Source organism: Salmo salar, chromosome ssa12 (assembly GCF_905237065.1).
Source record: "Salmo salar chromosome ssa12, Ssal_v3.1, whole genome shotgun sequence".
In the NCBI taxonomy this organism is placed as follows: Eukaryota; Metazoa; Chordata; class Actinopteri; order Salmoniformes; family Salmonidae; genus Salmo; species Salmo salar.
In genome coordinates, this window is record NC_059453.1 from 30697454 (window position 1) to 30724639 (window position 27186).

General features: G+C 45.5%; 1 protein-coding gene across 2 annotated transcripts; it reads left to right on the plus strand.

The window, feature by feature from the left end:
• Positions 1-6739: 6739 nt before the first annotated feature.
• Positions 6740-25187, plus strand: LOC106564960 (keratin, type I cytoskeletal 13). 2 transcript variants are annotated; one of them, XM_014131517.2, is made up of 7 exons: positions 6740-7348; positions 7875-7957; positions 8280-8436; positions 8672-8833; positions 8973-9098; positions 9423-9643; positions 24533-25187. In XM_014131517.2, exons 1-7 carry the CDS (start codon positions 6797-6799, stop codon positions 24729-24731), a joined length of 1500 nt encoding a protein of 499 aa, XP_013986992.2. In that variant the 5' UTR covers positions 6740-6796; the 3' UTR covers positions 24732-25187. The 2 variants fall into 2 exon arrangements, with proteins under 2 accessions (XP_013986992.2, XP_013986991.2); XM_014131516.2 differs by lacking the exon at positions 24533-25187 and adding an exon at positions 9837-10497 and having other exon boundaries at positions 6741-7348.
• The last annotated feature ends 1999 nt before the right edge of the window (positions 25188-27186 follow it).

Here is a 27186-nt window from a genome sequence, read left to right on the forward strand (position 1 = left end):
TCCCCAGCACCACCGGAAACGCAGGGGAATCAATGAGGAAGAGGCTAATCCGCTCCTCATGACCCCCCCGCGTTACCATGACCAGTGGAACTATGGCTTCCCTGACCAGCCCTGACCCAAGTGGTCGACTATCTAAGGCGTGCACGGGGAAGGGTTGGTCCAACTGAACCAAAGGAATCCCTAACTTACTCGCGACCCCACGGTCCATAAAACTCCCAGCTGCGCCTGAATCGACTAGCGCCTTATGCTGGGAATGAGGGGAAAACTCAGGGAAAGAAACCAATACATGCATATGGCCAACAGGGGGCTCTGGGTGAGCCTGGTGCTGACTCACCTGAGGTGTCTGAGTAGTGCTCTGCCTGCCATCTCGACTCCAAAGCTCCTCCAGTACCGGTCAGCAGTGTGCCCTCTCCGACCACAGTTGGTGCAGGAGAAGACTCCCCCTCCTGTCTTCCTAGCTGCAACACCACCTATCTCCATGGGCGTTGGAGCAGGAGTGCTGGGAGGTGGAACAAAGAGGGCCTGATCGGGCAGCCAGCAAGTTGTCCAATCTTATGCACATGTCAATGAGTTGGTCCAGAGTCAGAGTGGAGTCCCTACATGCCAGCTCCCTGCAGAGGTCCTCTCTAAGGCTACACCTATAATGGTCCATCAGGGCCCTCTCATTCCACCCTGAGCCAGCGGCCAGGGTCCGGAACTCCAGCGCGAAGTTCTGAACACTTCTCGTCTCCTGTCTTAAATAGAACAGCTGCTCACCCGCTGCTCTGCCCTCTGGTGGATGATCGAACACAGTGTGGTGGCTAATTTCCGCATTACCAAATGAGGAGTTACAAACACACCAGTCCGAGTTAAACTACATCTTTAATACTTAACCTCTTGGGGCTAGGTGGGACGCTAGCGTGCCACCTGTGGTGCACTCCATCAACAGCAGGTGCATTTCAAGAGCGGCAAATTTGAATCCAAATAAATGTCAAAATTCAAATTTTTCAAAAATACAACTATGTTACACCATTTGAAAGATAAACATCTCCTTAATCTAACCACGTTTTACGATTTCAAAAAGGTTTTACGGCGAAAGCATAAATTTAGAGTATGTTAGGACAGTACATTTACAAGAGTTGTGTGTAATGTTTTGTCAAGTCAAAGACAGGGTCACCAAAACCATAAAACCAGCTAAAATGATACACTAACCTTTTACAATCTCCATCAGATGACACTCCTAGGACATTATGTTAGACAATGCATGCATTTTTAGTTCTATCAAGTTCATATTTATATACAAAAACAGCGTTTTACTATGGCATTGATGTTGAGGAAATCGTTTCCCTCCAATAACCGGCAGTCAAGTCAGCGTCACAAATTAAATAATTAAAATTAGAAAACATTGGTAAAATATTATATTGTCATTTAAAGAATTATAGATTTACATCTTTTGAACGCAATCAACTTGCCAGATTTAAAAATAACCTTACTGGGAAATCACACTTTGCAATAATCTGAGCACTGTGCCCAGAAAAATACGCGTTGCGATACAGACTAGACGTCATGTTGGGGAGATCTAAAATCGAAAATACTATGTAAATAATCCATTACCTTTGATTCTCTTCATCAGATGTCACTTCCAGGTATCACAGGTCCATAACGAATGTAGTTTTGTTCAAAAAAGCTCATCATTTATGTCCAAAAATCTCCGTCGTTAGCACATGATGTAAGCCAGCCGGACTTCTCGTCATGAACGAGGGGAAAAAATATATTTCCGTTCGTTCAAACATGTCAAACGTTGTATATGCATAAATCAGGGCTTTTTTAACCAGAAGATATCCAAGCGTGCAAATGCTGCCCCCTAGACCCAACAGGTTAAGATACTTTTGCAAAAGTTCTTGACCCCCAATAATGCACTCTCTCGAATGAATCATTTAATGAGGTGATTACAGAATGGCTACAGGGATCTTTTATAGCAACGATACAGCCCCTTCAACGTACATTGACAAACCACAGATACTTAGTAACAGTTCACAAAGGTTAAGTTTTGTATGACAGATATCAATAAAACACATCAGACAGTAACTGCTATGTCAACAGGATTAATGGTATAGCCCAGTATCTGGTCTCCTTAGTACCGTCCCTCCCTGGTACGGTATTGAACAGAACGATTTCATCCAATGGCATATATCAATTGTCAACTCTAGATACTCCCATCTCAAGCAAACCCCCTCTTGACCCCACTCCTGGACAGGCTCACTGGGGGGAGTGAGCCTCTAGGCCATATATTATCACAGGATAAGTGTGAGATCTAAGAGAGGACATACAAGGGTCCATTTACTGCCATAATCCTCCCCACAATAAAGAAAAGGAGGGAGTGACTTGCTCACAGACATTGTGGAGACAAGTCATTGGTTCCCCATTAATCACGCCATCCCTTCACATGGTTTAAGAAATAGGTAAAGACACATTCCCATGACGACAAGTCTGACCTCTCCCTTCTCTGGGCCCCAAGTGTCTGAGCCCCAGCTAAGGTAGACGTGCAACTGAAAAGACACCAGAGTCCAATGGACACTTTCTAATGACAAGTACCTCAAATAAGCATATTATACTAATAAAACATCTTAATTATCTATGTTACCCAACTAATTCTGATTCGTCCACGACAACAGCCCGGAAGCGACGGGTGAATTCTGGGTAATGGTCCCTAGCAGAATCCGGACCCTCCCAGACTGCGTTGGCCCATTCCAGGGCTTTAACAGTAAGACAGGAGACGAGGACGCTGACGCTCTCCTCTCCCGAGGGAGTCGGGTGAATGGTCGCCAGGTAAAGTTCCAACTGGAGCAGGAACCCCTTACACCCGGCAGTCGTCCCATCGTATTCCCTCTGGAGAGCGAGTTTAATCCTGCTGGGGCTGGACGCCGTCGGTGATGGTGGTGGCGCAGGTTGGAGAGCAGCTGAAGGTGGTGTAGGGAGAGCGCTTCTCTCCCAACTCTCCATTCTTGCTAATACTTGGTCCATGGCCGATCCCAGACGATGTAGGATGGTGATGTTTTGCGCGACACGCTCCTCCATAGATGAGTGGGGCGCGTCCACTCCTGCTGACTCCATTATATTTGGTGCGGGATTCTGTCAAAGCTCACTAGAGTGATGGGGTGAAGTCAGGCGCAGGAGACCAAAGATGCGTTAAGTCCAACAATACCATAACCAGGCTATGAACAAGGAAAAATGAACCAGACAAAAAATAATGTCCACCTCAACAGGGTCGGAACACAGTCCAGAAATAAAATAATGTTCTTCCACGAAAATATATCGGGAAAACAAAACAACCCCAAAACCCCACGACAGGTAACAACGAACAATCCCGCACAAAACCTAAACGTAGAAAGCAAGACTAAATACCCCACTAATTACCTAAACTCAAAACAGGTGTGACACAAAACAGACAAAACCAAACGAACAGGAAAAGGGGATCGGTGGCAGCTAGTAGGCCGGCGACGACGACCACCGAGCGCCGCCCGAACAGGGAGAGGAGCCACCTTCGGTAGATTTCGTGACAAATTGATTGCATTCGCCTGGCACCTTGTTTGTGTGAACATGCCAATGTAAACTGACTGACTGACTGCACCCTTCTGACTTAGCATTGCTCAGAAAATACCATAATTTCACAATTGTAATATGACACAGATGATACACTTTGGATTTGAATCCATTTCAACTAGATTGTGGTCTAGAAATTACTGCTTCAGGATGTCTTCTTTTAGACATACAGTTGAAGTCGGAAGTTTGCATACACCTTAGCCAAGTACATTTAAACTCAGTTTTTCACAATTCCTGACGTTTAATCCTAGTAAAAATTCCCTGTCTTAAGTCAGTTAGGATCACAACTTTATTTTAAGAATTTGATATGTCAGAATAATAGTAGGGAGAATGATTTATTTCAGCCTTTATTTCTTTCATCACATTCCCAGTGGGTCAGAAGTTTACATACACTCACTTCGTATTTGGTAGCATTGCCTTTAAATTGTTTAACTTGGGTCAAATGTTTCGGGTAGCCTTCCACAAGCTTCCCACAATAAGTTGAGTGAATTATGGCCCATTCCTCCTGTCAGAACTGGTGTAACTGATTCAGGTTTGTAGGCCTACTTGCTCGCACACGCTTTTTCAGTTCTGCCCACAAATGTTCTGTAGGATTGAGGTCAGGACTTTGTGATGGCTACTCCAATACATTGATTTTGTTGTCCTTAAGCCATTTTGTCACAACTTTGGAAGTATGGTGGAGGTCATTGTCCATTTGGAAGACCCATTTGCGACCAAGCTTTAACTTCCTGACTGATGTCTTGAGATGTTGCTTCAATATATCCACATACTTTTCGTCCCTCATGATGCCATCTATTTTGTGAAGTGCACCAGTCCCTCCTGCAGCAAAGCACCCCCACAACATGATGCTGCCACCCCCGTGCTTCACGGTTGGGATGGTGTTCTTCGGCTTGCAAGCCTCTCCCTTTCTCCTCCAAACATAACAATGGTCATTATGGCCAAACAGTTACATTTTTGTTTAATCAGACCAGAGGACATTTCTCCAAAAAGTATGATATTTGTCCCCATGTGCAGTTGCAAACCATAGTCTGGCTTTTTTATGGTGGTTTTGGAGCAGTGGCTTCTTCCTTGTTGAGCGGCCTTTCAGGTTATGTCGATATAGGACTCGTTTTACTGTGGATATAGATACTTTTGTACCTGTTTCCTCCAGCATCTTCACAAGGTCCTTTTTTCTGGGATTGATTTGCACTTTTCGCACCAAAGTACGTTCATCTCTAGGAGACAGAACGCGTCTCCTTCCTGAGCAGTATGATGGCTGCGTAGTCCTATGGTGTTTATACTTGCATACTATTGTTTGTACAGATGAACATGGTACCTTCAGGCATTTGGAAATTGCTCCCAAGGATGAACCAGACTTGTGGAGGTCTACAATTTTTTTTCTGAGGTCTTGGCTGATTTCTTTAGATTTTCCCATGATGTCAAGCAAAGAGGCACTGAGTTTTAAGGTAGGCCTTGAAATACATCCACAGGTACGCCTCCAATTGACTCAAATGATGTCAATTAGCCTGTCAGAAGCTTCTAAAGCCATGACATCATTTTCGGGACTTTTCCAAGCTGTTTAAAGGCACAGTCAACTTAGTGTATGTAAACTTCTGACCCACTGGAATTGTGATACAGTGAATTATAAATGAAATAATCTGTCTGTAAACAATTGTTGGAAAAATGTACTTGTGTCATCCACAAAGTAGATGTCCTAACTGACTTGCCAAAACTATAGTTTCTTAACAACAAATTTGTGGTATTAGTTGAAAAACAAGTTTTAATGACTCCAACCTAAGTGAATGTAAACTTCCGACTTCAACTGTATTTGTTCATGCGAAGGAGGTCTGTTTGTTCCTACGTTGGGGACATTGTGTTTGCGGAAGAACCAGCTACAGAATTCCAATGGACAGAGATTGAGTTCTGGGTGAATCTAGGGACTGTCAGTGGCTCTATGTGCTGTTGCGCTCGGCTCCGCTCTCTGTGACTTGGTTGTATACAGCCACATACAACCAGGAAATTAGTTATGAGTAATTAAAAGGCAAAGTCAGGTGAGGAGGTATATTTTAGTTTTTACAAACTTTAGACAAGTCTTTGGGCAACATTTATCCATTGTTTTTGAACTGAGGCTGGACCACTCAGGAAAACTCAACACCTCTTGGAAAGCCTTTCTGGCATGTCTTTGGCATTAACATATGTGTAATTCTCCCTTTGCTCCTTTCATATTTATTTTGATCCTGACAAATTCTCCAGTCCCTGTCTTGGTACATAACAGTTAGAGTTAAATAGCCATTCAGTGTTTAAAAAAATATGCTCAGGAAACATGGCAAAGCTCACCTGTCACAGCATGTAAAAATTATACTGTGTGTGTTGACCGATTGATTGACCTACCTGGGGCTAGTAGAAGCAGGTTTGTTTATGCTTTCAACCAGACGCTATTACGGGAGAGGAATTCCAACTATTTATAGGTGTTGGCACTTTTATATGTTTGTGCAGGCAGACGCCATATATAGAGTGAGATGGGGAGTGTAACGCCCTGGCCATTGAGAGGGGTTTTTGTTCTTTATTTTGGTTAGGCCAGGGTGTTACATTGGGTGGGCGTTCTATGTTCTTTTTCTAGGTTTTTGTATTTCTTTGTTTTGGGCCGTGTGTGGCTCCCAATCAGGCACAGCTGAAGTTCGTTGTTGTTGATTGGGAGTCACACATAAGGAGCATGTGTTTCCTTTGGGTTTTGTGGGGGATTGTTTCTGTTTAGTGTTTTGCACCTGACAGGACTGTTTGGATGTCGGTTTTGTTTTTGTATAGTGTTCTTGCTTAAATAAATGCAAAGATGAACACTAACTCCACTGCATATTGGTCCACTTTCTCAGACGATGACTTCTCTGTTTTGTCTGAGGACGAAGACAGCCGTTACAGGGAGAGTGGAGTTGCACAACATTAGTATATTTTCAATATTTGCGTATCCACACATACAGTACATATCTATCCTCTTCCATCTCCTTCTGCATCCTAGCGTGTCAAAGTATGGGGGAGGATCCCCTGCCCTATATGTGGTAAATCCTCCCTGTATTCCTCCCTTCTCTACTCCTCCCTTCTGCCTCTCCCACCCATGTCCACCTCCCACCCTCCCTCCCTCATTCCGCCCTGTGCAGCATAAAAAGGGAACAGAGGCTGGGCAGTGCACCACATTCTCTCTGCTCTTCATCCCAGGCAGGCAGACTCCCTCTCAGCAGCCATGTCCTTTTCCAGATCTAGCATGTCCTACAGCAGCAGCGGCGGTGGAGGTGGAGGTGGCACCATGTCCATGAGGTCTGGAGGTGGAGGTGGAATGGGTATGGGCTCCTCCCGCTTCTCCTCGATGGGTGGTGGTGGCGGTGGAGGAGGCCGTGTCACTGCCATGAGGGCCGGCAGTGTGTATGCAGGTGCAGGAGGCTCTGGGGTGCGCATCTCTAGCTCCTCGTTCGGTTCCGGTGGCGGAGGTGGTGGTGGCGGTTATGGTTTCGGAATGGGAGGGGGTGGCGGCGGTGGCGGTTTTAGTTTTGGCATGGGAGGGGGTGGTGGTGGTGGTGGCGGTGGTGGAGCCGACCTCCATGTGTCGGTCAATGAGAAGGCCACAATGCAGAACCTGAACGACCGCCTGTCCACCTACTTGGAGAAGGTGCGCATGCTAGAGGCGGCCAACGCCGAGCTGGAGCTGAAGATCCGTCAGTTCATGGAGAGCAAGACGTCCCCCAGCGCTCGCGACTACTCTGGCTTCTACGCTACTATCGCCGACCTGCAGGACAAGGTACGTGACATGTTTCCTAGAGCGCAAGAGCACTCAATAACGACATCACAGCATGTCAAAACATGATAATGTCTGCAAAGTGACAATGTTATGCTTTATTAGAGAGTATAGGTACATGGTGAACACATGTCAGTTACTGAGAGTGATATATGACTATAAGAAAATGCAAAATGATATACATTTGTTATAATTGAATCAACCAAGATATTTCACCGAAGATAAATGACAAGACAGTATGCATATTTGCAGCTGAAGCATTGAAAACAAAGCAGACAATTGAAGCCAATCCTTCCTCTCTTTTATGAGCCCCTAGGCGATTGCAAAAGGTGCAATTAGTTTCTTTGTGTAATTCTTTACAATGTTCACCAAGATAACAGGTTCCCTGTTATGCTTCTATTAGCTATAGTGCAGCTGAAACTCAGAACTCAGTGATAACAGTGTGATTTAACAGTTTGTGTCTACTGTATTAGTGTGAAATTCCATGCATGCCCCATTCTGAAATGTTTTGAAATCCTCCACCTCTCAGATCCAGGCTGCCACCTGCTTGAACGGAAGCATCTATCTGAACATTGACAACGCAAAGCTCGCTGCAGATGACTTCAGAACGAAGTAAGTACACCCAACACCATCCACAGATACAGTACACTGCTGGTGCATTACATTAACCACATGGAATAACCCCAAATCTGTAAAAACCCTCATACTGTATTTTATAACTTTTGTGTAGAATCTATAAGAAAGGAAATCAAATGACATTACCCTTCAGCTCCACCATAACCACACCCACCCAACAGACAAACCAGAAGCATGATGTTACTTCTTGATATTTTCCCAAAACTTAATGGAATACTAGAATCTATAACCCCCCTGCTATTCTCACAGAGGAACACATTCCGGCAGTTCTTTGACCTAAGCTCTCTCTATCTCTCAGGTATGAGAACGAGCTGGCCATGCGTCAGTCAGTGGAGGCGGACATCGCCGGGCTGAAGAGGATGCTGGACGAGATGACCATGGCCAGATCTGACCTGGAGATGCAGATCGAGGGGCTGAAGGAGGAGCTCATCTATCTCAAGAAGAACCATGAGGAGGTGGGTGTGGGCTGATGGAACATATCCATACATCCTTAATGTATTACATCTATTGACCATGTCAACCTGCTAAGGGTCTTCATTAGAACACCATTGCTGGCTTTCAAGCACATCTGTATCAAGCAATGGTGTTCAAATGTATAATGAAGACAGAGGGCAGGTCAAGTTGTTACCATCAGGCAGTGGTCAGTCATGTCTTAATCCTTTAAACTCACCCCTATGTTTTTCTCCACAGGAGCTGCTTGCCATGAGGACGCAGATGACTGGACAGATTAACGTGGAAGTGGACGCAGCACCACAGGAGGACCTGTCCAGAGTCATGGCTGAGATTCGTGAGCAGTACGAGGCCGTTAGTGCCAAGAACCAGCGTGACCTGGAGGCCTGGTTCCAGACCAAGGTAGAACCTCTAGAACCCCTAAAATATGTTAATGGTGTAGATGTTCCTTTACTTCTAGTTGGTAACGCAGTCACATTCTATCATGAGCTGAAATGTTGACTTCTTTCTGTGATGATTGACCACTTATTGTGTTTAACAGACAGAGACGTTGAACAAGGAGGTGGCGTCCAGCACAGAGGTTCTCCAGACCTCCAAGTCAGAGATCTCAGAGATCCGTCGCACACTGCAGGGCCTGGAAATTGAACTGCAGTCACAGCTCAGCATGGTGAGCCGTAATTACAAACATCTGACCAAGGACCACAGTTTAGGGCACATTACGTACACAACTTTCTGCAACTTTTATCAATAATCAATATTTGACACTTTCATCATTCTCTACCATTCCTCAAGTACCTTACTTTCACTTGGACTCTAACACTATCCCTCAAGTTGTTGGGACCAGGCACCACTCCATTACTATAGCTAACCTCTACCTGCCTTCACATTCAATTACTAGAGCTAACTTTTTTAATATGACAGTAAACATTCCAAACTCCAAACCTACTCCCACAGTTCTTGACCCATCATCTCTATCTCTCCTGGCCAATAGAAAGGCTCCCTGGAGAACACGCTGGCGGAGACGGAGGGCCGTTACTCCATGCAGCTGGGACGCCTCCAGAACCAAGTGACCAGTCTGGAGGAGCAGCTAATGTCCCTCCGCAGTGACATGGAACGCCAGGGCCAGGAGTACAAGATGCTGCTGGACATCAAGACACGCCTGGAGATGGAGATCGCTGAGTACAGGAGGCTGCTGGACGGAGAGGCTAGCGGGTAAGGCAGAATGAGATGGGATGTCTCCCTCAACATTTGATTTTAAAAACAATGTTAGTTTGAAGTTGACCTTACTATGAGCCATGGTTACTTTTGACATGAATCTACAGCTATGTGACCTTTAATAGATATTTATTATGATCATAGATCATAGATGCTAACTATGCTAACCATTGGTTTCCCTTCCTAACAGACTTGTTCACAGCTCCATGAAATCCGGCCACGGCTCCTCCAGCTCCCACATCAGCTCCTCCAGCTCTGGCCTCAGCTCCGGCGTCAGCTCCTCCAGCTCCGGCCCCAGCTCATCCACCTCCACCACACGCAAGGTGGTGATTGTCACAGAGGAAATGGTGGATGGCAAGGTTGTCTCCTCAAGTGAAACCAAACACACCTCTTAAGGTTCTACACACAGAGCAAGAACTGCAGCAAGCAATGGGTTAACCACATAGAAATATAATTACTAGAATGGTTATAGGAAATGAGAGGCCAGAAAGTGGAATATTACGGTTCCCCAGTCCTTTATTCATGTAACCTAAAATACAACGTTCCAACTTATAAAAAGTATTTGTCAGATAAAAAATCCCTATTCTCGTTATCAGTGTTATTTGTTTAGGCCAGCTCTGGTTTACTCTAGTTTAAGATGTGCATAACGTCCTCCTATACTTTCTAGAATGGCTAAAGCCCCTCAGACACCCATCATGGAACATTGACTTGAATGGGGATTTATTTTCTGGTAATTCTATTTCTATGGTTAACACCTCCAGAACAACATATTCTACAACATCTGGATGGAACACCAACAACAGACCCCATTGTGAATGCAATAAAGATGCTCTGACTTGCTGACACCATCATTCTGTTTTCTGTGTCTTTCAACTTGATGTATCTGATCTGGCATGCTCCTATACATCTGACTATCATATAAGTTGTCATCTTTTGAACATGAGGCCAATTCTATTGTCTTGAGAAAGTATATGTGTCAGTATAATCTTGAATATATTTAGGACATTCACTTGTACTGAGTTTAATACTTGCCAATATTTTTAGAAATGCTGATAGTAGAAACTTAAATGCAAGTTCTCAGCAAAAGTATATAATTCTATCTCTATTAATCAAACTCAGTTTTTCAAGCATTAGATTCAGAGTTATATACTGTATGGAGAGTGTTTGTGGAGTCAACTCTAGTGCTGGACACAATGTTTTGGTGGAAAGATGTAAATTGAAATCAAGTCATATGAAATGAGAGCACAAAATGTATCTGCTATGACATCCATACTCACAGATTCATATAGTCAGTCTATGATAAAGCATTAATATCTCTGAAACAAGTGAGACCACACAGTGGAGTTAGAGGGTTAGTGTTGACAGATATGACTGTGGGAGACTTGAGAAACTCATACAAGGCTTGAAAAGTAGAGTGCTCTACTCACAGTGGTGCACAGCCATAAATCAAGCTGCAGACCACATGTAAGGGAAAGGGAAAGGGGGATACCTAATCAGTTGCACAACTGAATGCATTCCACTGAAATGAGTCTTCTGCCTTCATCCAATATAGTAATTCATGCATTCAGATGAATTGCTTTTATCTAAACTGATTTCATTGCCCTGGCTCCTTCTTTGAGTGAACATGTCAATGCGGACTGACAAACTGACTGCACATTTCTGATTTAGCATTGGTTGTAAAAGCCATAATATCACTAGATTGTGTTCTAGAGAATATTGCTATAGAATGTCTTCTTCATGACATATTTGTTCAAGAAAAGAGCGTCTGTTTGTTTCTACATTGTCTGTCTGGAAGAACCAGTTACGTAATGCCAATGGACAGGGGTTGAGTTACAGGTGAATCTAGTGAGTGACAGTGGCGACAACGTTGCACTGTGTCGTGGACGAATCAGAATTAGTTGGGTAACATAGATAATTAAGATGTTTTATTAGTATAATATGCTTATTTGAGGTACTTGTCATTAGAAAGTGTCCATTGGACTCTGGTGTCTTTTCCGTTGCACGTCTACCTTAGCTGGGGCTCAGACACTTGGGGCCCAGAGAGGGGACAGGTCAGATTTGTCGTCATGGGAATGTGTCTTTACTTATTCTTAAACCATGTGAAGGGATGGCGTGATTAATGGGGAACCAATGACTTGTCTCCACAATGTCTGTGAGCAAGTCACTCCCTCCTTTTCTTTATTGTTGGGAGGATTATGGCAGTAAATGGACCCTTGTATGTCCTTTCTTAGATCTCGCACTTATCCTGTGATAATATATGGCCTAGAGGCTCACTCTCAGTGAGCCTGTCCAGGAGTGGGAACAAGAGGTGTTTTACTGAGGATGGGCCACTATGAGATAGCACTGACAAAGGAGATGTATGATGTATTTTGATAAAAACGCCTAAAAAGCATTCCAGAGGACATGAGCTAATGGTTCTGTTCAATACCATACCAGGGAAGGACAGTTCTAAGGGGACCAGATACTGGTCTATATAATGAACCCTGTTGACATAGCAGTTACTGTCTGCTGTGTTTTATGGATATCTGTCATATAAAACTTAACCTTTGTGAACTGGTACTAAGAGCTGTTGTTTGTCAATGTACATTGAAGGGGGTGTACCTTTGCTATAAAAGATCTCTGTATCCATTGTGTAATTACCTCATTCAATGGTTCATTCGAGAGAGTGCATTATTGGGGGTCAAGTACTTTTGCAAAAGTATCTTAAGTATTAAAGATGTAGTTTAACTCTCATTTGGTAATGCAGAAATTGGCCACCACAACTGCTGTACTCTGCTCCGTGTGACAGCCACAAACAAACAGATAATAAGTTATGAATTATAAAAGGTTGAGGCTAAAATGAAGCGGTATACCTTAGTTTACAAACAAACAAGCTATTGTATGCTCTATTCATATAAAGAATCAAACTAAAATCAAAGTAAAACATAACATAACACTTCATGCCACTAGCTGAATGTCAGTGTAAAGTACATTCTAGTAGGGGGAATAATAATAAAAGTATTCCTAAACTAAAGTGAGGGAAGGGAGGGTGGCTGCCGTCACCGACGGCTCCCGTGCTACACCCCCCCTCCCTAAACCTCCTACAGTAGAGGTGGCTCAGGCTCATTCCTGTCCCCCACCTGACCAGTCCACCCCTACTGAATACCTCGGCCTGAAGCGTGTCACTGTAGACCCTGGACTGTACTCTGGGAGCTCCAGACTGTAGCGCGATTCTGGGAGCTCCGGACTGTAGGTTGACTCTGGGAGCTCCGGACTGTAGGGTGACTCTGGGAGCTCCGGACTGTAGGCCGTCTCACTCGGTTCTGGACTGTAGGCCGACTCACTCGGTTCCGGACTGTAGGCCGGCTCACTCGGTTCCGGACTGTAGGCCGTCTCACCCGGTTCCGGACAGTGGGCCGTCTCACTCGGTTCCGGACTGTAGGCCGTCTCACTCGGTTCCGGACTGTAGGCCGTCTCACCCGGTTCCGGACAGTGGGCCGTCTCACCCGGTTCCGGACAGTGGGCCGTCTCACCCGGTTCCGGACAGTGGGCCGTCTCACTCGGTTCCGGACAGTGGGCCGTCTCTCTTGGTTCCGGACAGTGGGCCGTCTCTCTTGGTTCCGGACAGTGGGCCGTCTATCTTGGTTCCGGACAGTGGGCCATCTCTCTTGGTTCCGGACAGTGGGCCATCTCTCTACGGGGCACTGTCGCCGGAAGCTCTGGACGAGGCACTGTTGCCGGAAGTTCTGGACGAGGCACTGTTGCCGGAAGTTCTGGACGAGGCACTGTTGCCGGACACTCTGGACGAGGTAATGTTGTCGGAAGCTCGGGACTGGGCTGACGCACTGGAAGCCTGATGCGTGGGGCTGGTACTGGAGGTATCAGACTGTAGACACGCACCTCAAGGCTAGTGCGAAGAGCGGGAACAGGATGTACTGGACTGGGCTGATGCACTGGAAGCCTGGTGCGTGGTGCTGGTACTGGAGGTATCAGACTGGAGACACGCACCTCAAGGCTAGTGTGAGGAGCGGGAACAGGACGTACTGGACTGGGCTGACGCACTAGAAGCCTGGTGCGTGGTGCTGGTAGTGGAGGTACCAGATTGGAGACACGCACCTCAGGGCTAGTGCGAGGAGCGGGAACAGGATACACTGGGCCGTGAAGCATTACTGGCGGTCTGGAGCATACAACCCCTACGGCCTGAGTACTCGCTCGAGCATGGCACTTGAGAGGGGCTGAAATCATTTTTACCGAACTGTTCGTGCGCATAGGCGAGATCATGCACACTTCCGCATAGTACTGTGTTCCTCTGATCCTCTGTTCCCCATAATAATCACGGATAGTTGGCTCAGGTCTACTGCCTGCCCTTGTCAAACTACCCGTGTAGTTTGGGGGGGGTGCCTCTCCTTCTTCCTTATCGGTGCATATATAGCCTCATACCGGCACCGCTCTGCCTTGGCTGCCTCTATCTCCTCCGGTGGGCGACGGTATTCCCCAGCCTGGTGCCATGGTCCAGCCCCGTCCAGAATTTCCTCCCATGTCCAAAACTCCCGATAGTCCACCTGCTGCTCCTTTCTCCGCTGCTTGGTCCGTTGGAGGTGGGAGGTTCTGTCACGGTCGTCGTAGTGAATGGACCAAGGCGCAGCGGGTCGAGTGCTCATCTTAACTTTATCAGTGAACACTTAAATAAACAAAACAAGAAACGAACGAACTAACAGTCTTCCAGGCTAAATACAGCAGTGCTAAGAACAACCTCCCACAATACCCATAACAAACATAGTCCTAAATATAGGACCTTCAATCAGAGGCAACGATAACCAGCTGCCTTCAATTGAAGGCCCCAATCCCAATTACCTAAACGTAGATCTAAATACCCTAGAACAGACAGAACTAAACCAAAAACCCCGGAATACATAAATCAAACGCCCCTCTACATAAACAGACACTCAAAACCATATAAAACAAATACCCCGTGCCACGTCCTGACCAAACTATAATAACAAATAACCCCTGTACTGGTCAGGACGTGACATTAAGATTAAGATTAAGAACTTTATTGGTCAATTGCACACAAGGTCCAAACCGAAATGACTTCCTCTTTTTACCCGACCCACACATACATACAGATTTTTTGGAGAGGTGTGGGGTGCTGCCACACTGGATGCCTGGGGAGCTTTTGTTGTGGGGGGTTAAGTGCCTTGCTCTAGGGCACAACAGCAGGCAATGATGTCTAAGATTTGATACCAGTAATCCTCCGGTTGCCAGCTCACTTCCCGACTGATTTTTCCCGTCGGACCCGGGATTCAATCTTGCAACCCGGTTGTTGGCTCCCCTCTCTAACTGCTAGACTACCTGCCACCCTTTATGGGTGATTGCACAGTAGGCACAAGCTGCAATCCAAACTTAGAGGTGGGTGTACACCATTGCTTTATTTAACCTTTATTCTACCAGGTGAATTGACTGAGAAGAGAACTCATTCTTATTTATAGCAACAACCTGGGAATAGCTGCAGGGGAGAGCTGAGGGGGTGAAAAAGTCCATTAGAAAGCTTGGGATGATTAGATGGTCATCACGGTTGGAGGGCCAGATTTGGGAATTTAGCTAGGACATAATCAGATTGTGCGGTCTCATCTTTTTGGAGGGGAGAGGACAGGCAGAGGTCACTTTACATAGTTCACGCTTCATACATTTTCTCCTGGGGGTGTTCTGCATGTTCATTCCTGCCAAACATGTACATTCTTTGCTTGTGTCTGATCAACAGAGTAGCAGCAGCGAATATGATGATTGTGTGTGTGAGTGTGTGTGCATGTGTGTAGAGTCAGCATGAATGTGTGTGTGTGTTCTGTGTGTGTGAGAAAATTAAGTGTGTGTGTGTGTGTTTGTGTGTGTCAAATCAAATCAAATTTATTTCCAGGGGGTTTGGGGTTAAGGTTAGAATTAGTGTTAGGGTTAGAATTAGGTTTAGGAGCTAGGGTTAGTTTTAGGGTTAGGTTTAGGAGCTAGGGTTAGGTTTAGGGTAAGGTTAGGGTATGGGTTTAAGGTTTAAGGTTAGGGTTAGGGTTAAAGTAAGGCTACGGGTTAAGGAAAATAGGATTTTGAATGGGACTGAATTGCATGTCCCCACACATGCAAGACAGTGTGTGTGTGTGTGTGTGTGTGTGTGTGTGTGTGTGTGTGTGTGTGTGTGTGTGTGTGTGTGTGTGTGTGTGTGTGTGTGTGTGTGTGTGTGTGTGTGTGTGTGTGTGTGTGTGTGTGTGTGTGTGTTTGTTGGAGTATCAATGTGAGTGTGTAGAGTCCTGCAAGGGTGCATAAAGTAAGTGCAAAAATAAAGAGATCCATAAAAAGGGTCAGTACAGATAGGCCGTGTAGTGATTGAGTTAGCTATTTAAAACCTCATCGACAGATTTTCGTGGACAGATGAAACGGCGAGAATCTGTCAAGGCTCACGTAGAATATTGTGATTACCAGCGGCAGTGGTTTCTGATTTTCCGTTTTCATCATTGAATATTTGGAAGAATCAGAATTGGGGCGAAGGCGGTGCGTAAACTGGTACATTGATTTTTAATATAGAAGTCATGGATGGTAGGGAACTTGGCCCCAGGGATGTACTGGGCTGTCCACCCCACCCTATGTGGCACTATGAAATCGAGGGTGGTGCAGTTGCCATACCAATCAGTGATGCAGCCAGTCATGATGCTCTCAATGGTGCAGCTATATAACTTTTTGAGGACTTGAGGGCCCATGCCAAATCTTTTCAACCTCCTGAGGAGGAAGACGCGCTGTCATGCCTTCTTCACGACTGTGTGTGTGGGCTATTTTAAGTCCTTAGTGATTTGGACACCGAGGAACTTTAAGCTCTCGGCCCACTCCACTACATCCCCATCGATGTGGATGGGGGAGTGCTCACCCTCCTCTTTAATGTTGTCCACAATCAGCTCCTTGGTCTTACTGATGTTGAGGGAGAGGTTGTTGTCCTGGCACCACACTGTCAGATAACTGACCTCCCTGTAAGCGGTCTCATAGTCACCGGGGATCAGGCCTACCACCGTCGTGTCGTCAGCAAACTTGATGGTGTGGGAGTCGTGCGTGGCCAAGCAGTCGTGGGTGAACAGGGAGAACAAGAAGGGACTAAGCACACACCCTTTTGGGGCCGCCATGTTGATGGTCAGTGTGGCGGAGGTTATGTTGCCTACCCTCACCATTCAGGATCCAGTTGCAGAGGGAGGTGTCAATGAACAGCATTCTCACATAGGTATTCCTCTTCTCTTGGTGGGTGAGAGCAGTGTGGAGTGCAATTGAGTATACGTTGATCTGTTGGGGCGGTATGCAAATTGAAGTGGGTCTAGGGTGTCTGGAATGATGGTGTTGATGTGTGCCATAACCAGCCTTTCAAAACACTTCATGATTACAGATGTGAGTCCTACAGGGCGGTAGTCATTGTGGCAGGTAGTCTTAGAGTTCTTGGGAACAGGAATGATGGGGGTCAGCTTGAGACGTGGAGATTAGAGACTGAGACAAGGAGAGGTTGTTAATGGCTGTTCTGCGCACGCACTGAGAACGTGCCCTGGAATACTGAGTGTTAACCGGATTAGCGAGATCCCTCAGACCTCTGAATCGGCGGGTGCGCTCATGCACGGCTCGGTGTTGTTTTTGTTGAAGCGTGCATTAAATGCATTGAGTTCTTCTAGTAGAGTGACATCATTGGGAAGATCATGATTGGGCCTTCCTTTGTAATCCGTAATGGACTATAGCCCTTGCCACATGCGGCGGGTGTCGGAGTCTGAGTAATAGGATTCCAACGTGTTCCTATGTTGTCCTTTTGCTTGTTTGATGGCTGTCTGGAGATCATAGCAGGACTTCTTGTACTTGTTTGTGTCCTCAGCCATAGCCTTGGAGTTGGCTGCGATATTCCTGTGTGCGCTAAACCTGTCCTTTAGCTTAGCGCCAAACTCTGTGTTAAATCAGGGCTTTTGATTGGGGAAGCAGCGTCGCTGATGTATTTCCTAATAAAGCTGTTGACGGAGGTGGTTAGCTTGTCGATGATATCGGCTGAGTAACGTAAAATATTCCAGTCAGCGCTAGCAAAGCAGTCTTGTAGCTTAGTCTCCGATTCGGGGGACCATTCCTCTATGGAGCGGGTATTTCCTGTTTGACCTTGTAGACAGGAAGTAGGAGTATAGAGTCATGATCTGATTTGCCGAAGTGGGGACGAGGAAGGGCCTTGTATGCTTGCTTGTGAATAGAGTAACAGTGGTCTAGGACTTTATCGCCCCTACTGGAGAAGGAGACGTGTTGATTGGAAAAAACATCCCAGATACAGGTTTCTGTGATTATATTAATTATCAATACCAATCATTAAAAACAACATACAGACAGAACATTTTATTTTTGAGGTTGCAAAGGCTAATGGTGAAGACAAGGAAGTGTATAAAAGAAAAGGGCTATTATGGACCACATGAACCCCTTCCACCTCCCACAATCCTCGATCCCACGCCAGCACCAAGATGCCAGTTTCTGAGGGTTTGTAAAAGCCTGCAGAGTGCAGGTATGGTCATGAGAGTACATTGCACACTGCCATGTCATAGCACATGTTATTCTATATAGTTGAGAGATGCATATATGCACGACACAAACCAGGAGAGTTTAGGAGATGTTATAGAGATAGAAATGTTTGACTAATGCAAACTTCAACTTTTGTGACCAGAGGCAAAAACACTATTTTAATTTTACTCCTCTGGGTTTGAGAGTAATGAGGGTACGAAAGAAAGTGGGGAATGGAGAGATAAGATAAGAGTGGGATATGGATGTGCAATTTACTCTAGACTACATTTTATCATAATTATTATCATGAAATAGCATACCCAACAATAGATGTCATGCTGTCACAGAGTTCGTTGGGTTGTACAGACCAAAACGCAGCCGGGATGTGAATGCTCATCTTATATTTTAACCTCTATGGGCTAGGTGGGACGCTAGCGTGCCACCCGTGGTGCACTCCATCAACAGCAGGTGCATTTCAAGAGCGGCAAATTTGAATCCAAATAAATGTCAAAATTCAAATTTTTCAAACATACAACTATTTTACACCCTTTGAAAGATAAACATCTCCTTAATCTAACCACGTTTTACGATTTCAAAAAGGTTTTACGGCGAAAGCATAAATTTAGAGTATGTTAGGACAGTACATTTACAAGAGTTGTGTGTAATGTTTTGTCAATTCAAAGACAGGGTAACCAAAACCATAAAACCAGCTAAAATGATGCACTAACCTTTTACAATCTCCATCAGATGACACTCCTAGGACATTATGTTAGACAATGCATGCATTTTTAGTTCTATCAAGTTCATATTTATATCCAAAAACAGCGTTTTACTATGGCATTGATGTTGAGGAAATCGTTTCCCTCCAATAACCGGCAGTCAAGTCAGCGTCACAAATTAAATAATTAAAATTAGAAAACATTGGTAAAATATTATTTTGTCATTTAAAGAATTATAGATTTACATCTCTTGAACGCAATCAACTTGCCAGATTTAAAAATAACCTTACTGGGAAATCACACTTTGCAATAATCTGAGCACTGCGCCCAGAAAAATACGCGTTGCGATACAGACTAGACGTCATGTTGGGGAGATCTAAAATCGAAAATACTATGTAAATAATCCATTACCTTTGATTCTCTTCATCAGATGTCACTTCCAGGTATAACAGGTCCATAACGAATGTAGTTTTGTTCAAAAAAGCTCATCATTTATGTCCAAAAATCTCCGTCTTGTTAGCACATGATCTAAGCCAGCCGGACTTCTCGTCATGAACGAGGGGAAAAAATATATTTACGTTCGTTCAAACATGTCAAACGTTGTATAGCATAAATCATTAGGGCCTTTTTTAACCAGAACATGAATAATATTCAAGGTGGACGAATGCATACTCTTTTATAACGTATTGGAACGAGGGTACCCAACATCAACTCGCTCGCCAGGTGTCTAATGGGACATCATCGTTCCATGGCTCTTGTTCGGTCAGATCTCCCTCCAGAAGACTCAAAACACTTTGTAAAGGCTGGTGACATCTAGTGGAAGCAATAGGAAGTGCCAAAATATTCCTCAGCCCCTGTGTTTTTCAATGGGATAGGTTTAAAGGTAATACAACACATCAGGTATCCACTTCCTGTCAGAAAATGTCTCAGGGTTTTGCCTGCCAAATGAGTTCTGTTATACTCACAGACACCATTCAAACAGTTTTAGAAACATTAGAGTGTTTTCTATCCATATATAATAAGTATATGCATATTCTAGTTACTGGGTAGGATTAGTAACCAGATTAAATCGGGTACATTTTTTTTATCCAGACGTGCAAATGCTGCCCCCTAGCCCTAACAGGTTAATTGAAAAAAGAGAACACGGAGAAAAAACAAGAAAACGAATAAAGACTAGTGACAGTTTTACAGGCAGACTAAACGCAGTGCAAAATACAACTACCCACAACCTACCAAACAAACACACACCTACTTATAGGACTCCCAATCAGAGGCAACTAGAAACTCCTGCCTCCAATTGAGAGTCCAGCACCCAAAACTACACATAGAATAACAAACCTAGAACCTATACCAAAACTAACACACCCCACTACACCACACACAAAACCCCATAATACAAAACAAATATATCTCTGCCACGTCCTGACTAAATGTAATACAAATAATACCTAAATATTGGTCAGGATGTGACATTACCCCCCCTAAAGGTGCATACACCGAATGCACCAACATAAAGAGAACCCAATACAAAAATAAACCCCCTAAATGAAAGGGAGGGAATGGAGGGTGGCTGCCGTCAATGACGGCACTGTGCTACACCCCCCCTCCCCAACCCACCTATATTGGATGTGGCTCCGGTTCTGGCCTACTGCCCTCCAGACCGTAGACAGACTTGCTTGGCTTTGGACAGTAGGCAGACTCCTTCGGTTCCAGGTCATAGGCCGACTCCTTCGGTCCCGGGCTGTAGGCAGACTCATTACATTCACAGTTAATTAATTATATTTTGGGATCGTAGCCAGACTCACCCGGTTCTGGGTCACAGGCAGATGCTCTCAGTCCCGGTTCGCAGGCTGACCCCCTTGGTTCCGGGTCACAGGCAGATTCCCTTAGTCCCGGGTCGCAGGCCGACCCCCTTGGTTCCGGGTCACAGGTAAACCCTTTCTGTTCCGGGTCACAGGCAGACTCCGGACAGGCGGGCCACTCTGGCAGCTCCGGACAGGCGGGCCACTCTGGCAGCTCCGGACAGGCGGGCCACTCTGGCAGCTCTGGACAGGCGGGCCACTCTGGCAGCTCCGGACAGGCGGGCCACTCTGGCAGATCCGGCGCGGCGGGCCACTCTGGCAGATCCGGCGCGGCGGGCCACTCTGGCAGATCCGGCGCGGCGGGCCACTCTGGCAGATCCGGCGCGGCGGGCCACTCTGGCAGATCCGGGCAGACGGGCCACTCTGGCAGATCCGGGCAGACGGGCCACTTTGGCAGCTCCGGGCAGACGGGCCACTCTGGCAGCTCCGGGCAGACGGGCCACTCTGGCAGCTCCTGACAGGCGGGCGGCTCTGGCAGCTCCTGACTAGCGGGCGGCTCTGGCAGCTCCTGACTAGCGGGCGGCTCTGGCAGCTCCTGACTGGCGGGCGGCTCTGGCAGCTCCTGACTGGCGGGCGGCTCTGGCAGCTACTGACTGGCGGGCGGCTCTGGCGGCTCCTGACTGGCGGGCGGCTCTGGCAGCTCCCGACTGGCGGGCGGCTCTGGCAGCTCCCGACTGGCGGGCGGCTCTGGCAGCTCCCGACTGGCAGGCGGCTCTGGCAGCTCCTGACTGGCGGGCGGCTCTGGCAGCACCAGACTGGTGAGGCTGGGCTGACGCACTAGATGCCTGATGTGTGGGGCTGGTACAGGATGTGCCAGTCTGGGCACACGCAACTTAGGGCTAGTGTGGGGAGTGGGAACAGGCCGAGTCAGACTGGGCTGACGCACCTCAAGGCTCGTGCGTGTAGCAGGAAACACTGGACCGTAGAGGCGCACTGGCGGTCTTGAGCGCAGGACTGGCATCACCCCTAATGGCTGGATGCCAACTTTCCCCTGGCACTTTCGGGGCGCTGGTACTGCGCGTACTGGCCTAAAAATGCTCGGCCTCGCCACCGTACCCATCACCCCAAAGCACGGGACCTGTCCAGTTTGTCTCTGCCTAAACAGGGTATGGGGAGCTGGCCTGGGGATCCATCCTCGCCCCGCCAAACTGCCCTTGTGCACCCCCAAAAGAAATTCTTGGGGCTGCCTCTCGGGCTCCCTTACCAGCCGTGTTCCCCAGTCCTCGCCAGAATTCCTCCGCTGCTTGGTCCTGTTGTGGTGGGTCATTCTGTCACAGAGTTCGTTGGGTTGTACAGACCAAAACGCAGCCGGGATGTGAATGCTCATCTTATATTTTAATTGAATAAAGAGAACACGGATAAAAAACAAGAAAACGAATAAAGACTAGTGACAGTTTTACAGGCAGACTAAACGCAGTGCAAAATACAACTACCCACAACCTACCAAACAAACACACACCGACTTATAGGACTCCCAATCAGAGGCAACTAGAAACACCTGCCTCCAATTGAGAGTCCAGCACCCAAAACTACACATAGAAAAACAAACCTAGAACCTATACCAAAACTAACACACCCCACTACACCACACACAAAACCCCACAATTCAAAACAAATATACCTCTGCCACGTCCTGACCAAATATAATACAAATAATACCTAAATATTGGTCAGGACGTGACACATGCTAAATCAGCTCATTTGGTTGTGCTATTAGATGAAGCACAGTGACAGCACATTGAGTTGTACAAACACACAACATTTCTGTCATTGTTTCGCCATTTGAACGTGGTGCTAAACGGTTGAAAGTGCAGCTATAACACATTTAGGTGATAACTAAACGAGAAATCAGACAACGTTGTTCCATTGTTTTTGGATGGTTTAAAGCATAGTGATAACACTTTGGGAATTCAACAAACTTTTGTCTGTCTTTTTGAATGGGTGAATATAGGTTATAATCTCATTGATCAACATCTCAACCAAATGTCACCCAATTGTACATGTTGAAAATGTAACGTCTGCTTCCAACTCACACTCTCAAACACATAGATCTCCTGCACATAGCTCACTCTCCAGATTCCAATCACCCTAATTCTGATAACCTATTCACACACCTGTATGTCATTATCACACACTGTTTAGTTCAGTTCTTTGCACCCAATCGTTGTGAAGTATTGTTTGTTTTTGGACACACTTCTATTCGGAGCGCTGGTTTTCGCGTGATTTAATCCTCCTATGTATGATCGTTTTTGCCTGCCTCACTAACGACGCCTTTTGCCTGTACTTTAGCCTATCGGATTTCCTGTTATCTACCTATTTCCTGATCTCATTTCCCTGCCTGTACTGTTGCCTTTTTGGACCTCTGTGTATGACCTTCTGCCTGCCCCTGGACCCAGCTACCTGCCTCCTCCTATGGTCCTTTACATTAAACACCTGCTGTGCCCTGCGCTTGAAACCAGCTCTCTGTCTCCCTCGTGTTCATTACAGAAATGACATGGTGAGCCCAGTGAGATGTCACTGCAACTTACGTGTTAATAATATGTCAGCTATGGTGACAATTTACCTACAAAGGTTAAATGTAACTTTTCTGTTACATATTCTAGTTAGACCGTGTTGACTTAAAGGCAATAGCTGTATATAGTGCAACATCTCCACCAATGTCACAATAATCCATTCTACTGCAAATCATTAACATGAGAACATAACTTCTGCAATGCTCTTTGGCTTTAACCAAATGCAAATCAACTTTCCCACATACAGAACATAGGACTCAAATGGCAACATCTGGAGCATGCTCTGGTTATATGAAACTATGCAAACAAGCAATAGCTTGTTCTTGCACGCTGCAGATGCCAAATTCCTTGCCAAGGTGTTAAGGGAAAAGAACAGTACGTTCTATCATTAATCCCATCTGAGGTGATTTTTCATGGGGTACGATGCCTGGAGTAATGACTCATCCCATGGTGCTATAAAGTTGGAAAGGGAAGGAAAACTACTTTTGTTGGACCTGCAGACAACTACAGTGGATGGAAAATGCATAAAGTTGAGTGAAACTTAATATAATGGTACCTGAGTATATGCATAAAATCACAAACACTATGAAGCAATAATGGACTGTTAAGTTTAAGGAAAAGGACAGGCGGTGATGACTGGTTGCATCACCGCCTGGTATGGCAGCTGCTCAGCATCTGACCGTAAGGCGCTACAGAGGGTAGTGCGTATAGCCCAGTACATCACTGGGGCCAAGCTTCCTGACATCTAGGACCTACAGTATATACCAGGCGGTGTCAGAGGAAGGCCCCAAAATTGTCAAAGACTGAAGAAACTGAAGTCATAGACTGTTCTCTCGGTAAGCGACACCAGAGCGCCAAGTCTTGGACCAAAAGGCTCCTTAACAGCTTCTACCCCCAAGCCATAAGACTGCTGAACAATTAATCAAATGGCAACCCGGACTATTTACATTGACCCCCATCCCCCACTGCCTCCTACACCTTTGTTTTTTACTGCTGCTACTTGCTGTTTATTATCTATGCATAGTCACTTTACAAATTACCTCGACTAACCTGTGGTGGTGCGGTTAAGGTTTCGGCATGGGAAGGGGTGGCAGCGGCGGTGGCGGTTACGGTTTCGTCATGGGAGGTGGGGGGGTGGTGACTTTCAAGCACATCTGTGTTAAGCAATGGTGTTCTAATTCATAATGAAGACAGAGGCAGGTCAAGTTGTTACCATACTTATTATGATCATAGATGCTAACTATGCTAACCATGAGTTTCCCTTCCTCACAGCCTCAGCTCCTCGAAATCCGGCTACGGCTCCTCCAGCTCGCACGTCAGCTCCTCCAGCTCCGGCCTCAGCTCTGCTGTCAGTTCCTCCAGCTCCGTCCCCAGCTCCTCCACCTCCACCACACGCAAGGTGGTGATCGTCACAGAGGAATTAGAGGATGGCAAGGTTGTCTCCACAAGTGAAACCAAACATACCTCTTAAGGTCCCACACACACAGCGAGCACTGCAGCAAGCAACGGTTTAACCCCATAGAAATATAATTACTAGAATGGGTATAGGAAATGAAAGGCCAGCACATGGAATGTTGCTGCTCCACAGTGCTTTGTTCATGCAACCTAAGATACAACGTTACAACTTATACAAAGTCTTCGTCAGATGAAAAATCCCTATTTTCGTTATCTGTCTTATTTGTTAAGGGGAGCTCTGGTTAACTCTAGTTTAAGATGTGAATTCCATCCTCCTATTCTTTCTAGAATGGCTAAAGCCCCTCAGATACCCATCATGGAACATTGACTTGAATGGGGATTTATTTTCTGGTAATTCTATTTCTATGGTTAACACCTCCAGAACAACATATTCTACTACATCTGAATGGGACACCAACAACAGACCCCATTGTGAATACAATAAAGATGCTCTGACTTGCTGACACCATCATTCTGTTTTCTGTGTTTTCAACTTGATGTATCTGATCTGGCATGCTCCTATACATCTGACTATCATATAAGTTGTCATCTTTTGCACATGAGGCCAATTCTATTGTCTTGAGAATGCATATGTGTCAGTATGATCTTGAATATATTTATGACATTCACTTGTATTGAGTTTAATACTAGGCTAAAACATTTAAATATTGATAGTAGAAATGTTGAAAGTTGTCTGCAAAATTATATAATTCTATCTCTATTAAGAACATTTCAGAGTTTTAGATTCAGAGTTGTATACTGTAGAGAAAGTGTTTGTGGAGTCAACTGTAGAGCTGGAAACCAAGTTTTGGTGGAAAGATTTAGATTTGAAAACAAGTCATTTGAAATTAGATGATAGAATGTAAATGCTATGACATCCATTCTCCAAGATTCATATTTTCAGTCTATGATAAAGAATGAATATCTCTATAACAAGTGAAGCCACACAGTCCATTCTCATTCAACCACATAATCTTTATTGATGGTTCTGTTGACAAATTATTACTTGATCTCATCCACATCCACATCGAGGTTCTGGGTGGTCTCCATCAGAACTACCATGTAGGTCTATGGAAGTAGGTCAGGAGCAAGAGCGTCCTAGGTTTTGTATTGAAAATCGATGTAGCCAGAGGAGGATAGAAAATTGCTGTCCTCTGGATACACCAGGGTGCTACCATAGAGGGTCCTTTAGAGACTTCTGTAGACCTTCATTGTGAGAGTGTGTTTTAGGAAATCAGGTTTTTGGTGACGTGAATATATTTAGTAGAGTTTTATCTAAAAAGCATAACTTTTTAATTTGTAAATATTTAGTATTTTTCAGAAATCACTGAGTAGGGTGGTCCTCATATTCCTCCTCTGAAGAGCCTCCACTGTTACACAACATCAGTAGACATTGCAGGATGGTACAGTCAGTTTTGCCAGATATGAATGTAGGAGAATTGGGAAACTTATAAAAAGCTTGAAAAGTAGAGTGCTCTACTCACAGTGGTGCACAGCCACTTAAACACTTATTAAACAGACCACTTAAACACGACATTTTTTTATTTTGAAATGTAACCTTTATTTAACTAGGCAAGTCAGTTAAGAACAAATTCTTATTCTTATTGACAGCCTTCCGGGGAACAGTGGGTTAACTGCCTTGTTAAGGGGAAGAACGACAGATTTTACCTTGTCAGCTCGGGGATTCAATCCAGCAACCTTTACGATTACTTGCCCAATGCTCTAACCACTAGGCTATCTGCCACCTCAAAACACATGGCCAAAAGTATGTAGACACCTGCTTGTCGAAAAGCTAATTCCAAAATCATGGGCATTAATATGGAGTTGGTCCTCCCTTTGCTACTATAACAGCATCCACTCTTCTTAGAAGGCTTCCCACTAGATGTTGGAACATTGCTGCGGGTACTTGATTCCATTCAGCCACAAGAGCATTAGTGTGGTCGGGCACTGATGTTGGGTGATTAGGCCTGGTTCGCAGTCAGCTTTCCAATTCATCCCAAAGGTGTTCGATGGGATTCCAAACGTCTTCGATAGAATGTCATTGTATGCTGTAGCGTTAAGATTTCCCTTCACTGGAACTAAGGGGCCTATCCCGAACCATGAAAATCAGCCACAGACCATTATTCCTCCTCCACCAAACATTACAGTTGGCACTATGCATTAGGGCCAGTAGCGTTTCTCCTGGCATCTTCCAAACCCAGATTCGTCCGTTGGAATGCCAGATGGTGAAGCGTGATACATCACTGCAGAGAACATGTTTCCACTGTTCCAGAGTCCAATGGAGGTGAGCTTTACACCACTCCAGCCGAAGCTTGGCACTGTACATGGTGATATTATTTTATTACGTTTGTAATCCCAAGAAATAATCTGCTCAGACCCCAACCAAGGAGCATCAAAAGTCGTGCCATAAATTCTCAGACAACCCAAAGATTCCTTGATGCCCTTCCAGACTCCCTCTGCCTACCCAAGGA

Bases quoted from the DNA above. Each gene is read 5' to 3' on its own strand.
- LOC106564960 (XM_014131516.2), top strand. From the start codon at position 6,797: ATGTCCTTTTCCAGATCTAGCATGTCCTACAGCAGCAGCGGCGGTGGA. The intron at 8,834-8,972 runs GTAGAACCTCTA...TGTGTTTAACAG, and splicing joins AGGCCTGGTTCCAGACCAAG to ACAGAGACGTTGAACAAGGA. The intron at 9,644-9,836 runs GTAAGGCAGAAT...CCTTCCTAACAG, and splicing joins CTGGACGGAGAGGCTAGCGG to ACTTGTTCACAGCTCCATGA.